This window comes from Tachypleus tridentatus, chromosome 13 (assembly GCF_004210375.1).
Source record: "Tachypleus tridentatus isolate NWPU-2018 chromosome 13, ASM421037v1, whole genome shotgun sequence".
Classification (NCBI taxonomy): Eukaryota; Metazoa; Arthropoda; class Merostomata; order Xiphosura; family Limulidae; genus Tachypleus; species Tachypleus tridentatus.
The window spans coordinates 177,937,886-177,956,731 of NC_134837.1; the positions used below are offsets into that span (position 1 = coordinate 177,937,886).

The 18,846-nt window shown below is 35.8% G+C and overlaps 1 protein-coding gene across 1 annotated transcript in view; it reads left to right on the forward strand.

Moving 5' to 3' along the window:
* Positions 1 to 410: 410 nt before the first annotated feature.
* The window catches only part of LOC143239223 (uncharacterized), a 56,492-nt gene continuing 38,056 nt past the window's right edge, over positions 411 to 18,846 (forward strand). The window contains exon 1 of the mRNA XM_076480116.1: positions 411 to 1,327. Within this exon, the coding sequence (XP_076336231.1) occupies positions 914 to 1,327 (414 nt within the window). The 5' untranslated portion in view covers positions 411 to 913. The remainder of the gene's footprint in view (positions 1,328 to 18,846) is intronic.

Genomic DNA, 18,846 nt, shown 5'->3' on the forward strand with positions numbered 1-18,846 from the left:
TGTTTAAGAAAACCCAATAAACTAAACACAAGTGTTTACGATAATCAAAATGGCAATGATTTATTTTATAAATATCATCTCACAAAACCTTAATAATCCGAGATAATTACGACCAAATAAGTTACAATGTTTTGATTTTTTTTTCTGATGTTTCAACTACAAAAAACATTTGAAAGTCGTTTGAGTTACTTGGAACATAAAGAAAAGAAATACTAGAAAATGTTAACATAGATCGTTTCGTTAGAGAAGTAATAGAAATTCCTACTTCTAAGAGTAAGCCTAATAATTGGACTATTTGTTCGTACATCTGCACAGTGGGTATCTTAGAGACGTAACCCTAATGAGATTGAAAAAAACAAATAAGCGAAAACAACAGAATATATAAAGAAGAGTCAGTTCGTTTCTTAAGCAGAAAACCGGCTATTCTGACATCCTGTGGTTTGAGAAATGAAAAACACCATATTACCCATTTATTTAAGACCTGATAAGATTATGTTACGTTTATTTCTCTGGTTTGTTTGTTTTTCTTTTTCAAGGGATATTAAAGACATGCAGTAACCCGCAGTTCTAGTGGTTATGTTGAGCACAGAATTAACCGGCTTTTTAACGTTCCTCCATAAATTAACAAAAGACCGGTCCAAACTGATTGAAGTCTGTATTAAGTCATTCATAGCATGCTCACAAACCAAGTTCGTCGTGTCATTACCCAATAAGGTTGTAGTTGAAGGTTGGACTGAGCCGCCTGCGAACACGGACCCGAGAAAGCTACCGAGCTCTTCTCGTGGAGGTGGTATAACTTGTGGATATTTGTTTGCCACGTCATATCAGTCCAGGTGCTGACGGTTGACAAGTGTATAGTGTTGGAATAAAATTATCTCTTCGCGTTAATCGCAAGAACAACACTGAATATCTCATGGCAACAGACTTGGGACCAGACGATCACAATAACGTAGAACGTTGTCAATCATCGCGAATTAGTTATTCTCGTGCAAGTGGCACGGGGTACGTGCTGTCGCTCGTGAGTCAAGAAGGAACGGTCGCAGACGAAACGGCAGGCGACACGGAAGGCAATGGCCAGGGTGCGGCTGCAGTAGGTCACGGGCTGGGTAGTGACGGATACGTCGTAAGTTACACTGTTGGCACCGACAATTCACTCTCCACAACTGACCAACCAAATGTATCACTCCAAAAAGCGACTACATCTAAAGCTAAGGACAAACGATCTCCAAAACCAAATTATGTAAATAAAGGAAAAGCCCAAAGGGAAAAACGAAAACTTCGAGAAAAGCGACGGAGTACTGGGGTAGTTCGTCTCCCCTCAAATGAGGTAGGTTTATTTAACATGACAGTTTTATCCGTGTAGTCTTAACATGGTGACCTGTGAAGTGCTGGAAACTCGCGATTTTGTGGACAAAATCTACAAAACAGAATATAAATTAGATCAGTTCCCCCTCGTCGTGGATATTTAGTTGGTATAGCAGGATTTATGTGTTGTTGTTTTCATGTATGTTTCTATCTATAAGCTTATTTATCATTTAAATATCCACCATGGCCATCCATAAGTGGTATTGATACCGTGTAATAAATGTTCATTGTACTTGTGTGTGCGCGAGTGTCAACGAGATGTTTAACTAAAGGCATGTGTTCAACAGTACGTCAAGCATCGTTTCCGGTTTTACATTCCACGTGATAAGAATTCTTGAAAGAAGTAATTTTAAATACCTAAACTATGCTATAGAAAATAATCACTTTTTGTACAACGTATTTGAAATAAATGTATACAATTTTCCATTATCAGGAAATACAGTATATATGATATCCCTATATCGTGTATCACAATCAATGCGCGTGAGAAGCAACGTCCGTTTCGCTTGAAGATTAAGATCTTCGTAAATAAGATTGGACTAAGTGATTTATTTTAATTATTTGTATTCAGGGGTCATAACCGCGGGAGATATGTATAGATTGTACTCTGTGTTTCCCATCCCCACCAACTTCAAATACTTTTAAACCTAAATAAAAAAAACAAAAAACGATATGTACTCGGAGAAAAATTTTCAAGCTGGATGTTTGTTTTATTATGACCTTTAATAATTGGTTTGCTCTTAAATTTATCAAACGTTGCGAGAAACAGAGTTGTTTTTGATGGTTCGTTTACGAGATTTATGCTTGTTAAGAACATATGTTGCACCACATGGATGTTCGATTCTCTTTATTTTAAAAAATGTCAACTGCGTACTTGTTTCCATAAATCATAATAACGTATGCATGAACACTTAACAGTGATTATAAAACATTCATGGCTTGGTTGCATAATAAACTTCCGGGATATATTCTAAGTTTGCTAGAATCAAGCTCAGATTCACATTTTAGGTATCACATTTCAACGTGTAGTGCAAGGTCCATATTTGAATATTTGTCTGTGTGAAACCAAACACTCGTTTATGATTTACAAGCTTTGCCATACCTTTCCTTTTATGTTTTAACTTATTCTAAAGCCTACATTTTCTTGTCTTTGTAACCCAATATACCTTCCCCATTATCTTTCTCTTTAACATAAATTAGAAGTAAGAAAGCAAATGGCTTCACTACAGCTCGTAACTGTTTGACACTAAACAGGACCTAAGTTTTCTTAGTTTCTGAGTATAACTTTACCTTACATTACATTCTAAAATATAAAAACTGTCTGGTTATACAAAAAAAAAATTCTGCGATTTTTTTATCTTCCAATAGAAGGCGACTCTAAATAACTTTATTTTTTAATTTCTTGCAAAGCTACTCGAGGGCTATCTGCGCTAGCTGTCCCTAATTTAACAGTGTAAGACTAGAGGGAAGGCAGCTAGTCATCACCACACACCGCTGACTCTTGGGTTACTCTGAAATGACGAGCATGTTTGGTGCGACGAGGATTCGAATCTCTAAATAACTATTATTTTAACTATAAAGTACTTGTTTAGCTGAAATAACAATTAAAAATATTTGCTCTTAGAATTATATATATATAAACGAATCGATCTGTAATATAATAATTATGTATTATGCACACTGTGCTTTTGATTTAAAGGTATAATTCGATAGGACAAGGTTCTTAGCGACGTTTATTAAGTTTATAGTGCATAAAAATATAACAAGTATGTGATGGATTTTAAGTCGTGTAAATCATGTCTACAAAACAGTTTCAGCCTATGGCAAACGAAACAGGTCTTGCTAGTCTTTTTACCATCTGTGTGCTTACTGTCCTAAATCTGCGTTTCCCACTCAAAAAAGATTTTCGGGCAGATCTTTCTGGAAGCAACGTTAACGTACAAGAATACACAAACGCTGCCGAAGAGCATTCGTCTTTGATAGGAATTCTGAAGGCGAGGAAACTTCGTATTTGGCACGAGATAAATAAAGCTTTCGAAACTGTCAGTCAGAGTACAGCACGTTCTTTATCCCGAGAAAAACTGAAAAGAAAACAAGATTCGTGTGCACGTGGTGTGCGCACACCCACACACACTTCCACACCTACATATACATACATATGTTTTATACGATAATCCAACGGTTATGACGTATGTGAAAACATACCATGCTAATATGTTTCAATTACCAAACGTAAAAACAATAAAACTTATTTCTATTTATATATTCGCCTCTAATGACGAAATCGTGGAAGTAATATATGAAATATTTGTGAAACGTACAATTGCCTTTGTTGTCTCCGATTCTGTAATTATACAGTTTCACTAAGTACCGGTGGTCGAAAATGTTAAATACGTAAGGCTTTCATCTCTCACCTAACTACCAAACAAGTCAGATGGTTATAATTATATCTATGCCTTTTCTTCACTTTGAAATACAGCAGCAATTGCGCACAACGTAGCAGCTGCCAAACGACCAATTTTAAAGCAGACAAATCTAGAAGAGTTAAGTTATATAATTAAAAGACGGGTTCAAGGTCATGTACATATATGAAAAGTCAGTAATTTGAACAATCTGTGATACGTTTCAATTCATATTTAAGCCCATGCCACTCACTATATGTTCTTTATCAAACCGGTTCTTGTTTCTTTCTCTCAACCTACATGTTATTCAGTGTTTTATGAAGTTTTATACGTATTTTCGCAGCTCTGTTTATATATTTCTGTTATACACAGGTTCTTGTGTGATCATTCTACAATATTTCTACTTCTGTGTTGTATGTTATTCAAGTCAGTTCTTTGCTAAACCATTTCGTTAGTAGCGTATATGGTCATACAACCTCTTTACAGACCCCCTCCCGTGCCAAATTTGCGAAGGCATGCAAGCTTTCACGTGCCCCCGCTACTCCCATGTCAAACACCTGTGAAGTACAGTGACTCAGCCAGCCCCCCCCCCTCCTTTTCTCGGTATTAATTAGCCTAAGGTGGGGTATAGTGGTTTGTCTGCACGAGACGCGAGATGGAGATGACGTTTATACATACCATTGAATAAAATAACACAAGCGAACTAATACACGAAATTTGCTAGTGAGTTTGTTTCTTGCACGAATTATTAAGTTAATGACATTTTTAACTTCTTCATATTATCAACAATAGTTTCGTTTTATTCGACTGGTGGCTGATATTAATTCACCAAAAGTTGAACGTAAAGGTGCCTAAAAGATATCAGTAAAAACTTGCTTTTGCAGTGTTTGTTGTTACAGTGGTAATAAATGATTGATCTATAGCATGTGTATTGATTTAGAATAGAAATTCCTAATCTAGGTTAATGATTTAAAACGTGGTTATATGTATGTGTGTGTGTAAACTTTTAATAACCTGATGTGAACGTAAACATCCGGTTCTCCGAAGATCTTTGAGAATTTGGGATTTGCAAGCAGAAAGTACACCCACTCATGGAATATATGTCAAGAGTTGTACACATACACCAGCTATATACGTTGTTACGACGTATGAAAACTACGTAAAAGTCATAGTGTGCATAATGGAATCGTTGTACAATAACTAGTAATCCCACATGAATTGTACACTATCCAGCACTTCGAGAGCAAATATACAGTACCTAGTGACTCTGACACCGTTTTACAATACCTAATGATCCAGTGGCACCTGCACAATATCTAGTAACGATAGTTAATGATCCAGAAGAACTTGTACAATACAACGAACGTACTCAGGGGAGGTTCATCTGAACCTCCTATTTCTATTATGTTAAAAAATGTAACTCTATTGTTGTATTACTACTGCTTATGACATTTAACGTTTTCAACATATTTTGCATTCGTATGATAAAGTATTAGCATTTTTTGGCTTGAAATAGTCGCATTCCTCCAGACCCCCATAGAATATGTTTGCTGTTGATCTTTCACAAATAGAGCTCCCCCCCCTTCCTTCTGACATCCTGTGTACGAGTCTGAATACTTAGTAATCCTAAAGCATTAAACCCCTTATGGTCAAACAGGAGTTATATAAGAGCTAATGAGACCCGATGCATATATATAAGTTCTTGTTCACTACTGAAGTATGGTCAGCTGGTTAGGGCGCTCGACTTTTAATCTGAAGGTGGCGGGTCCGATTCTCCATTGTATCGTACATGCTCGCATTTCATCCATGAGGGCATTACAGATGTTACAATCGATCCCACCATTCGTTTGTAAAAGAGTAGCCCAAGAGTTGGCGGTGGGTGGTGATGACTAGCTGCCTTCTCTCTCGTCTTACACTGCTAAATTAGGGACGGCCAGCGCAGATAGCCCTCGTGTAGCTTTGCGCGAAATTCAGAACAAACCAGAACTTCAGAACTAAATCCACGAAAAGAGTCTTTTATTTTTTATAACAATACCCCAAAGTGGATTGATGATACTTACTGGGCTCTCACGAGTTTTGGACACTTTTTTTTTGGGGGGGGGAAGATTCGTGATCTTCATAAGTTTACTGTATCACATTATCTAGAGATTTTTTGTCAGAATCGAACCGATGCTCAACTCTTTGAAATTTGTAAATTTTCTGTTTGAAAAGTCCTCGTCTAGTTCTGCTATTTCTACGGTTATCCATTAAGTTATTTACTCATCTTCGGCTTGGCATTACTCTTGGAAAGACAATATATCACATGAGTGATCTTTCTAATGTAACTTCAGATGTCGTGATATACTATACTAGTCTGTGACTTGTGATTTTGTAAGGCAATAAATACGTCATGTTAATGCGCCATTAGAAATTTGTCAGCGATGAAAAATGGTCCCCAAGATGTGTAGGTATAGATAAAGACAGAGAAAAACAAAATTAAAGAGAACAATGAGAGTTAGTCATTCGTATAACGTGTTTTGCTCGTTCGTTGCTAAGTTACTGACCCAAATTATGGAAATCTAACAAAAAATATCATTTTTAACATTCTAAAAACCAAAGTGTTCAGTATTGGAAAGCCCGGCATAGCCAGGTGGATTAAGGCGTTCGACTCGTAATCTGAAAGTCGTGGGTTTGAATCCCGGTCGCACCAAACATACTCGCCCTTTCAGCCGTGGGAGCGTTATAATGTTACAGTCAATCCCACTATTCGTTGGCAAAAGAGTAGCCCAAGAGTTGGCGGTGGGTGGTGATGACTAGCTGCCTTCCCTCTAGTCTTACACTGCTAAATTAGGGACAGCTAGCGCAGATAGCCCTCGAGTAGCTTTGGGCGAAATTTAAACAGTGTTGGAAACTTTTGTCGGTACTAAAATATAGCCAAAAGGAGAAAATATAACACTTTTGTACCTATTCTCTACGACATCTGTCTGTAATTAATTTTAAAAGAACGAGTTTACCTAAACTGTAGTTTATTTGTTGTTTTTTAATTTCGCACAAAGCTACACGAGGGATATCTGCGCTAGCCGTCCCTAATTTAGCAGTGTAAGACTAGAGGGAAGGCAGCTAGTCATCACCACCCACCGCCAACTCCTGGACTACTCTTTTACTAACGAATAGTGGGATTGACCGAACATTATAACGTCCCCACGGCTGAAAGGACGAGCACGTGTGGTGTGACGTGGATTCGGACCCGCGACTCTCAGATTACGATTCGAGCGCCCTAACCACCTGGTCATGCCGGGCCTCTTAACCTTTACACTAGGAACTTACTATTTGTCAAGCTAATTTATGTGCCTCATTTTAAACTCCTCAAATCATTACCTTACCCAAAGGATGGTGTTGTTGTTGTTTTGAATTAAGCACAAAGCTACACAATGGACTATCTGTGCTCTGCCCACCACGTGTATCGAAACCCGGTTTTTAGTGTTGTAAGTCTGCAGACATACCGCTAAGCCACTGGGGGGCCACCCAAAGGAAGGTTAAGGTATGTACATGTAAAAGCTATTACTCTTTCTCCCAAAAAGGGAGGTAAAGGTATTATAAATTTCAAAAACCAGTATCTCCTTTTTTGGTAGATAATTTATCTTGGTAATCAAATCACGCGTGATATTTGCATCTAAATACTTTATGTTATTATATTTATGTGGCTACAAAATTAGTTTGACCATTGTCCAGACAGGCGAGAATTTTATGCAAGTGCTGCACTAGGAACAGTCGCACACTTCAGTAAAGCACTGAGATAGCACTCTCAGTTAACAAGTCTAAAAAATTCCCAAGACTATCGTGTTGTCTGCAACCATGCACCCGAAAGTTATCGTCAAGTGTTAACCCATTTAAAGATCTGACCGAGTTTAGAATCACCAGCCGAAATTGTGCTCTGGATAACCTAAATTTATCACTAGTATGTAAAATCTAATTCTACTCTTGAGCTTGTAGCAATTTAGGATTAGCTTGTTGATTTTATAATTCTCGTGTCTTTAACCAGAGTTTCATGGTTTCACCGAGTGTAATAAAATACATTTCACTTTCTCTTTCGTTTCAGTAATGTTTTTTTCTTACTACATTTGCACATGGTTGTCTTTAGTGTATCTGACGTTGTGTGGCACTCACCATGCACGAAATTCGACTGGAATATTGTACAGATAATTTACTAGGCTTGCCTGAATAAAGCAATGCGTTATCGTCTGATTGAAGTAACGAGTTTAACATTTGAGTGAGGTTGTGTTGTTATCTGAGTGAGTTAATATGTTAAGATCTGTTGTTCTGGTGACTCTATCCTTATTAATTTCAGATTTATAACAAGTTGAAGTAGTAGTTCTTCTAAGAGAGTGGGACTGGCTGGCATGGTCTGGTAGTTAGAGTGTTTGACTCGTAACCTGCGGATTGCAAGATCTAGTTCTGTGTGTGTTTTTTTCTTTTAGCAAAGCCACAACGGGCTATCTGCTGAGCCCACCGAGGGGAATCGAACCCCTGATTTTAGCGTTGTAAATCCGTAGACTTACCGCTGTACTAGCGGGGGGTTCTAGTTCTGTCATCCATATAATGTTGCAGTCAATTTCACTATTCGTTGGTAAAAAAGTAGTCCAAGAGTTAACAGTGAGTAGTTTCGACTAGTTGTCTTCCTCCTAGTCTATCTCTTCTATATTAAGGATGGCTGGAACAGATAACCCTTGGGCAGCTTTACGTGAAGTTTCTAAAACAAACAAGCGATCTTCCCTTTCTTTCGAAGGCCTGGCATGGCCAAGTGGTTAGGGCGCCCGACTTGTAATCTGAAAGTCGCGAATTGGAAACCCCATCGCACTAAACATGCTCGCCCTTTCAGCCGTGGGAGCGTTATAATGTACAGTCAATCCCATTATTCGTTGGTAAAAGTGTAATCCAAGAGTTGGTGGTGGGCAGTGATGATTAGCTGCCTTCTCTCTAGTCTTACACTGCTAAATTAGGAATGGGTAGCGCAGATAGCTCTAGTGTAGCTTTGCGCGAAATTAAAAAAAAAAAACAACAACAAATTTTCCTTAAACCAGATCAAAAGCACAAAAAACAAAGCTTCTGGAGAAGATTGTATACAAGCCATCCTCCTAAAAAATGGTACTCAGAAATTATATGAACACCTAACAGCTCTATTTAAATTATCATTTTCAGCTGGATATATCCCTGTTTCTTGGAAGGAAGGAGTAATGTTAATGTTCCAGAAAGAAAGGAAGCCAGCAAATAAACCAAACAATTACCGTCCAATTAGTCTAACCAGTTGCATCAGCAAAATATTAGAAAGAATAATTAGGAACCGAATATCTATATACTTAGAAGTAAATTCAAAATTACCCGAAATTCAAAACGGATTTAGAAAATGTAGACAAACTACAGACCACTTAATCAGATTAACTGAAACAATTACAGACAGCTTTAACAAAAACGAATGCACTGTAGTTTGCTTTCTCGACATTGAGAAAGCATTCGACACGGTTTAGCATAACGGATTACGTCACCGATTAACGGAAATGGATTTACCCCAGGGAAATATTCGCTGGCTATCTAACTTTCTGGACAATAGAACGTGTAAAGTAGATATGAATGGGGCCCACTCAGGGTCCTTTTCACCTGAGGCAGAAATCCCACAGGGCAGAGTAGTTAGCCCTGTATTATTTATCATGTATGTGAGTAATATGCCACTGTCGGATTTAAACTTAGGTTTTGCATCAGAATTTGCTGACGATGTAGCAGTCTGGAAAAGTACCCTCACTCCTTAAATAACAGCAATAAACCTCCAATCAGTCCTAAATAATTTAGAAGAATACTGCCAGAAATATAGAATAAAAATCAATATTCCGAAAAACCAAGTGATATTATTCACCAGATTAAATAAACCGAAAAATAGATCCACCACAGTTATACATGAACGGATCACTTTTACAGACTGCTACTTCTGCTAAATTTTTAGGATTAACTTACGATACCAAATTGACGTGGATACAGCATACCAAGAACATCCTGAGTAGAATCTGACAAAGAGCAAATTATGCAAGAAGCCTTTTAAGTAAAAATCAAGGCACCTGATAATATAATAAAAACCTATAAAACATACATTGGGCCTATAACAGAATACGCTTGTCTAGTCTGGATAAACATAACACAAAAACAGTTACACAAACTACAAAAAATACAAAATTCAATATTAACTTCAGTTTATAAAGTACCACGTAGCACTTCATCCACATTCATGCACAAGTATGCAAACATAGACACAATATCTGAAAGACTCTTACATAATGCGCTAAACTATTTTAATAAAAATTGGCATAAAATGATTTATTATGTGATCTCGACAAATACCACGTACGTGATGAACATAGTCATAAGTACCTCTCTCCTATAAATATATATTTAAGAAATATAAATCAAGCTAGCCACCATGCACTGGACGTTTAAAACTAGGATAATATTCATAGTTTTGTGGGTTTTTTTGTATTATAATTTTTTTCTCTTTTTCCGTTAAATATATATATATAAATATATTTTTAAAAAATAAAATAAAAAATAAATAAAAGTAATAATGAAAATAAATATATATATAAAAGAAGTAAAGGGGGGGGGCAAGTCAAGACAATACGTGTACATTACCCTGAAAAGAGTCGGAGTACTAAGGGTTACTCTGGCCCAAACATACTACAACAACATACTAGTCGCCAACATAAAAGTTAGGATTGGAGTACAAAGTCTTGTGCACCTGATCCTTCTGGGTATTTCAACATACCCAAATAAATACCCACAAAGAAGAAGGGAAGCGACCAGATGTACGTATCAACGTATTTATTCTCGGGGGCGCAGTTAGACAGTAATAAATATGTTATATTTCGTAACATTGGACAACCGAACGAAGCTTTCCATTTCTTCACCGATGTCTTCATGTTCGCGCTTCGAAAATACGTTTAATTAAAGTTTACCTTGTATCAATATCAAGTCAAATATTGTCACCACGAGAGTGCTTATGTTGGACATATTTTATTATATACATTGCATATTTAACCATTTAGCACAATACTTAATGCTCTATCATTTAGAATTCCCACAGTAAGTAATTTATAAATAAGGTACGGATATACTACTGCAACAGAGATTCTGATTTTCATAAGTTGTTGACAAAAATTACTTTTCATATGTGAAAATCTAAGTCAGGTACGCTGTGGCCTGACATGACTAGATGGACAAGGCACTCGACTCGTAATTCGAGGGTGGTGGGTTCGAATTCCCGTCACATCAAACATGCTGGCCCTTTCAGTAGTGGGGGCATCATAATGTCACAATCAATCCCACTATTCGTTGGTAAAAGAGTAGCCCAAGAGTTAGCAGTGGGTGGTGATGACTAGTTGCCTTCTCTCTAGTCTTACACAGCTAAATTAGGACGGCTAGCGCAAATAGCCCTCATGTAGCTTTGCGCAAAATTTAAACCAAACCACGTACGTTGTTTAAAAGAAGCTAAGAAGAGTCAATTAACTATTAATTCCCCACAAGTTTATCTTTCACAACATTTAGTGGTTTTAATTTTTAATGTATTTCCTTCTTGTTAACAGTAATCAGCTAAACTCTACTACCAATACAAATATAACACCCCAAGGTGTTTATGTACTGATTCTGAACATCTCAGTTATTTCTAGACTCAATATGAATATCTCAAGATGTTTATAAACTCAAATTTTAACATATCAAAATGTTTCTAGACTCAGTATGACAGTTTCGTGGTATTTATAGACTAAACATTAACATCTGCTGGTGTTTCTAGAGTCTGTACTCAATGTAAGCATCTCAAGGTATTTATAATAGTCTGGACTCAACGTAAGCATCTTAAGGTGTTTCTAAAGTATGGGCTCAATATAAACATCTCAAGGTGTTTATAATATTCTGGACTCAACGTAAGCATCTTAAGGGGTTTCTAAAGTCTGGACTTAATATAAATAAACATCTAAAGATGTTTATAAACTCAATCTACACAATTCATGGTGTTTCTTAATTTAATCTAAATATCATAATCTTTCTAGCCTTAAACTCAACATCTAAAAGTGTTTTCTTACTCAATATAAATATTTCAGTCTGAATCTGAACATTTAAATGTGAACATCTCTGATGTTTCTGGGTTCAATACAAATATCTCATGCTAATTAATTTTTGTTCCTTGTAATTTTTGTTTTGAAATATCAAACAATTTATTTTACGAATTTTCTCTGACGCTTTCCACATGACCTTTCACACTGGGTAGTACGTATTCAGTTGCATTTTGCATTCCCTTTCTCAGTCACAACAAACTTATACTGTAAACTGCTTAGATCAGAAAAAATAATAAACTCCTTATTTTTTATATTTCAATATTCAGGAAATTCGACAACAAAATAAACTAGTAAGAAAAACAAACTTAATGACAGTAATGACTTAAGCAGTTGACCCTAACTTTATTTTTAGTATACCACTATTATCATAATTCTAACAATAATAACAATTACAAAATTGTAACACAATAGATTTATTTGTTTAATTTCGTGTAAAGCTACACGAAGGCTATCTGCGCTACCCGTCCTTAGTTTAGCAGTTTAAGGCAGCTAGTCATTACCATCCACCGCCAACTTTTGGGTTACTCTTTTATCAACGAATAGGAGAATTGACGTCACATTACAATATTTCCCACGGGTGAAATGGGGTGCATGTTTGGTGTGATGAAGATTCGAGCTCTCGACTCTCAGATAATGAGTCGACCACCGTAATCATCTTGCCATGCACGGCCTAAACACGCTATAAGTTATAGTTATATTAAATCTCATTTATCAGTTTATTTGTTGAATCATAGTTTTGACTGAAGTATATATTAACACACACACATATATATATACATAAATTTATGGTCAACTACACAGTTTCCGAGTTCTTCAAAATACATTTTAACAATTCAGTAACAAAACCATTCTTGTCAATTAATAAATCAGTCACACTCTAACCAGGAAGAAGAAAAAGTTTTCAAACAAATAAACTCACTAGTGATAACCTGATATCAACTTTAAACATTAAAATTAACACCAAATTAGTGCTGTGTGTAGCAGTGTTTTGATACCTAAATATTTAGGCTCTAGTGCTAAACTGTGTCGACAGCCAGATATTTATGCTGTAATAATAAAAGTTTCAATATCTAGATATTTGTATTGTAGTGCTAAACTGTGTCGATAGCCAATTATTTATGCTGTAACAATAAAAGTTTCAATATCTAGATATTTATGCTGTAATAACAAAAGTTTCAATATCTAGATATTTATGTTGTAGTGCTAAACCGTGTCGATAGCCAGATATTTATGCTGTAATAATAAAAGTTTCAATATCAAGATATTTATGTTGTAGTGCTAAACTGTGTCGGTAGCCAAATATTTATGCTGTAACAATAAAAGTTTCAATATCTTGATATTTATATTGTAGTGCTAAACCGTGTCGATAGCGAGATATTTATGCTGTAATAATAAAAGTTTCAATATCTAGGTATTTATGCTGTAATAACAAAAGTTTCAATATCTAGATATTTATGTTCTAGTGCTAAACTGTGTCGATAGCCAATTATTTATGGTGTGATAATAAATGTTTCAATATCTATATATTTATGCTGTAATAATAAAAGTTTCAATATCTAGATATTTATGTTGTAGTGCTAAACTGTGTCGATAGCCAGATATTTATGCTGTAATAATAAATGTTTCAATATGTAGATATTTATGTTGTAGTGCTAAACTGTGTCGATAGCCAGATATTTATGCTGTAATAATAAATGTTTCAATATCTAGATATTTATGTTGTAGTGTTAAACTGTGTCGATAGCCATTTATTTATGCTGTAATAATAAATGTTTCAATATCTATATATTTATGCTGTAATAATAAAAGTTTCAATATCTAGATATTTATGTTGTAGTGCTGAACTGTGTCGATAGTCAGTTATTTATGCTGTAATAATAAATGTTTCAATATCTAGATATTTATGTTGTAGTGCTAAACTGTGTCGACAGCCAGATATTTATGCTGTAATAACAAGTGTTTCAATATCTAGATATTTATGCTCTAGTAATAAAATTTTAAAGCCAAAGATTTATGCTTTACGAATAACGTTTTAATAGCAAGATATTTATGTTTTCGCAATTACTTTTTCTATAATTAGATGTTTATGCTGTATTAATAAGTACTTCGACTGTTAGATACTTGTGCTGTGATAACAACAATTGATGACTAAGATGAATTTATAGCAGTATGTTATAAACAAAAAAATGAGAGTTGAAAACAGTGTTAATTACAATGTTAGCATCATTTTAACTCTCATTGTTACAGCACATTTCGAGACAGTTTTATACCTCTGTTTTTTAACACTTGATTGTTGAACGTGTTTTGATACCACAAGCGGATTAATATTTACGTGAATAATCTTGATCACACAGTGTTTGTTGGTTTGTTTGTATTTTGAATTTTACACAAGACTACTCGAGGGCTATCTGCGATAGCCGTCCCTAATTTAGCAGTGTAAGGCAGGAAGGCAGCTAGTCATCACAACCCACCGCCAAATCTTGGGCTACTGTTTTACCAACGAAGAGTGGGATTGACCGTTACATTATAACGCCCCCACGGCTGAAAGGGGGAGTATTTTTGGCGCGACGGGGATGCAAACCCTCGACCCTCAGATTACGAGTCGCATGCCTTAACACGCTTGGCCTTGCCGGGCCCATCATACAGTGACACAGATGTGATGTCCAGGAATGTATTCTCAAGACTGCTGGTATGGGTATTAAAACTTCAAATAAAATAAAGTACAGAACAACGTTTCGACTTTCGTAGGTCATCTTCAGGTTAACATAAGAAGGTCGAAACGTTGTTCTGCACTTTATTTTAATTAAAGTTTTCATACCCATACCATCTGTCTTGAGGACACATTTTTACTTCAAGGGAGTTTTTCGTCATCACAGATGTGCAGGTATATTTTATTTGTAATGCTACACTTCAAACTTCTTCTTCTTTTGTAATATTCGTTACGAATATTTACAAAAATATTCTTTTTGTTTTGTTTAAAATTGAGCACAAAGCTACACAAGGAGCTATCTGTGCGCTGTCCATCATGAGTATCGAAACCCGATTTTTAACGGTGTGAGTTTGCAGACATTCCGCTGTGCCACTGGGGGATCCAAACGAGTTTACCTAACTCTTGGTAAAAACAGTGTTCTGGAACAATATTGTGATTGTTTACTTACTCGAACTTTACGGTTATTGGAATGGTTTGTCTTCTGTTCTATTACTCACAATCTAGTGTGAAATACATTGATTTACATACGAAAACAAACTTTTATAATTAGCAGTTATAGAAGCTGGAATTGTGAGTAATTGTTTGTTTGTTAAATTCGCACAAAGATACTTGAGAACCATCTAAGGTAATAGATAAGAGCGAAGGCAGTTAATCAATACCACCACTCGGGTTACTCATTACCAACGAGTAATTGCACTGACCTTCACCTTACAACGCTCCCCAAAGATGAAATGGCCCAGAATGGCCAGAAGGCTACGGTGCTCAGCTCAAATCTCCCGTCACATCAAACATGGTTCTCTTTTCAGCAGTGGGGGCGTTATGAGTAATGGTCAATCTGACTGTTCGTTAGTTAAAAGAGTAGCCCAAAAGTTAGGAATAGGTGGTGATGACTAGCTGCTTTTCCTCTAGTCTTACACTGCTAAATTAGGAATGGCTAGCGCAGATAGCCCTCGTGTAGCTTGGTACGGAAATTTAAAACAAAACAAACCTTAAAGACGAAAGGAAGAGTCTGTTCGGTAACGTCATTAGAATAATTGACGCGCAGATTGCGAGTCGAGTGCCTCAGCCACCAGGCAATGCCAAACCTAATTATGAGCAATCACTAACACAGTTCAATCGACAGCGTTGAGAATTTCTAGATGGCGCTGATTGTATTTAAAAAAAATAAGCAGAATCAGTGCCAAATATCCAACTTCAGGAATCTTAGTTTAGTGTATAATACCTAGAACAATGTTGTTGTTGTTGTTTTTTATTCAAGTGAAGTAATACAATACTTAATTAAAAAAAAAATTGTTACATTATTAACTTTTTAAATTTTAATTTTCGCTTCTTCCCATGAACATTCATTTGGAAGATGGCCACAATGCAATTTTGCTTCGAAGGGCAGTAATGGCTCTAGGTTGTCTGAAATAGAATATTTGATTCATCTGCGAAAAAGCACTAAATAGTAAGTGTTACAGTACAATGACGTAGCAGATAGTCTCAAACCAAAGAAGTAGTTAGACGTTAGTACTTGCAGTATCAATCAAATACCATTTCTGAATCGTAATCCACATTTAGTGCCATACATTACATTAGGCTAAAATAAAATGAAGAAAACTGTACGAAGAATGACAGTGCCTAATATGGCACTCGATGGAATATTTTTGTATTTTTTTCAAATTTACAAGACTTTTCAATGTAATATTTAGACGTACTGCAAAAATTCTACGCATAAAATGTGTTGTTCAAAAACTACATGCATATCATGTTACAATAAATAAATAAATAACATTTCATTGTGGTTGTCAGCAATGGTAGAAATGTTGCCATCCAAACCAGGCACAACTAATCAACCAGATAGCCCCACTGTGCAAGGGCTGCATTTTTAAGTCTCCATCAAGTCTTGTCAGAAGAATAATAATTTTGCAAGCATAAGGAGAACAAAAAACACATGCTAAAGATCAAAATGGCAGATTGTAGAAACTCCATTCGATGGCACAGAAAAGATGATGAAATAAAAGATAAATTTGGTGTACCTTTGATAATCACCTATTTTTTTTGTAAATGACAAATGTTACCCATTCTATTAAATCATTTAAACTATTTTAATATTTGAATGATCTCGACAGTACATAAAAAGTAAGAATGTCCCAAATAAATATTACATAGTGGCGTGTAATTTGTTATGATTGTATTCATTTATCCATAATTCTGGCAGTAGTAACGACTAGCAGATAGACGATTTTCTTTTCCATGTATCGCACTGATATACGACAGTTGGCGTCGCCATATTTATTCTGAAGTATCTCCAATAAAACGAGCAGTACACTTGTTTATTTCTTAAGGTTAAGGTTTTGTTAAGCCTTTTTTGTTAGAACGTTTAACACAAATATACAGCTCTACCGGAAAAGATAGAAACAACAAAAGGCAACAAAGTATTCAATGTTTTGTGGATTAGTACTAGCATTTTTAAGAAACTATGTTTTGTACTTTTTGTTTGGTTTGAATTTCGCGAAAGCTACACGAGAGCTATCTGCGATAGCCGTCCCTAACTTAGCAGTGTAAGAGAGCTACTCATCAGCACCATCCGCCACCTCTTGGGCTATTCTTTTGCCAACGAATAGTGGGATTAACTGTCACATTATAACGTCCTCACGGCTGAAAGGGCGAGCATGTTTAGTGTGACTAGGATTCGAACCCGCGACCCTCAGATTACGAGTCGAGTGCCTCAACCACCTGGCCATACCAGGCCTGTATTTTTTGTAAACTATAATCCACATCCAATGATATACATTACGTTAAACAAACTAATAATAAAAAGAAGCTAAAATAAATTAACAGTTTGAGTAGGACACATCAATTGGGTAATACTTTACCCGATAGACTATCTACTCGTCACACTGTAATGGTTGCCTTTCAAAACTTTCGCTCTTCTACGGTTTCTAGGCCTCAAGGCACTAGACTCGTAATCTGAGGGTCGCAGGTTCGAATCCCCGTCACACCAAACATGCTCGCCCTCTCAGCCGTTGGGGAGTTATAATGTGACGGTTAATCCCACTATTCGTTGGTAAAAGAGCAGCCGAAGAGTTGGCGGTGGGTGGTGATGACTAGCTGCCTTTTCTCTAGTCTTACACTGTTAAATACGGAACGGCTCGCGCAGATAGCCCTCGAGTAACTTTGTGTGAAATGCAAACCAAACCAAACTAGGATTTCTGAAACACTCTTGATAAGTGTTAAAGAACGTTTCTACATTTTACATAGTTTTGCATACACATGAAGTTAAGAGTGCCTGTTTTATTTTGTTTCAATAAAGAATGAAATTTTGTTGTCTTTTAAATTGCGTATTTCCTTGAGCACATTTCTTTTAAGCGTTGAAATAAATTAATTGTCTTGTATAGTTTGATATTTTTTTCTAATTTCCTGGAGTATTTAAAGCTGATAATACCTTCGATACAAATTTCGTTTTGACTAAAATATCTCGAGCGGCTACTCATTTTCTGTTTCATGATACACTAAAACAAAGTTGAGAATAAGTTAGTTTAATTTTGAAAAGTCGTATTACAAATGGAACGTTTCTATTTTGTCTGTTTATACTATTTATCCACAATGGTACTTGTATAAAAAGACATTCCATCCCTTTGGTAGAACAAAGGAAACACTTACAAAATACTATGTAACAGATAATGATGATTAGGATTGAGAACGGTTTACATTATTTTGTCGAAATGTGAATCCATGGCTCCCGTCCCGTTATCGCAAAATCACATTCTCACTATTCCTTCTTTTTTGACAGCGAGTTCGTCATGTGTATGGCACTTAAATCCCATCTGATGCAAATATTTTTTAGCAGCTTTAAATGAATATCGTAAAGATCATTACGATAGAGGTTATGATTGAGTAAATTTCGGATAGAATGTGACACAACATCATCACACTTTAGCAAAATAAATTTAGAATTGTAATGGTTAATGATAAATAGAATAAAAGGATAAAAAATAAATCACAACAGTTATAATAATAACAAACCACACCTTTAAAAAATTCTAACTTCGTATAATGCGAAAATTAACAATTTCATCTATTTTTATTATTATTTTAGATTTGGTAGTATTTTAGGTTTTGAAAACCTTAGGGAAGACCCCTAAGGCAAACCTGGGGCGCTCAGAAACTTTTGTTTCTCTTCAGCCCCACACATGTATAAGGTAGAACGTGTCATGAAGAAAGGAAGAACGAATTGGCTGATGTATGACAG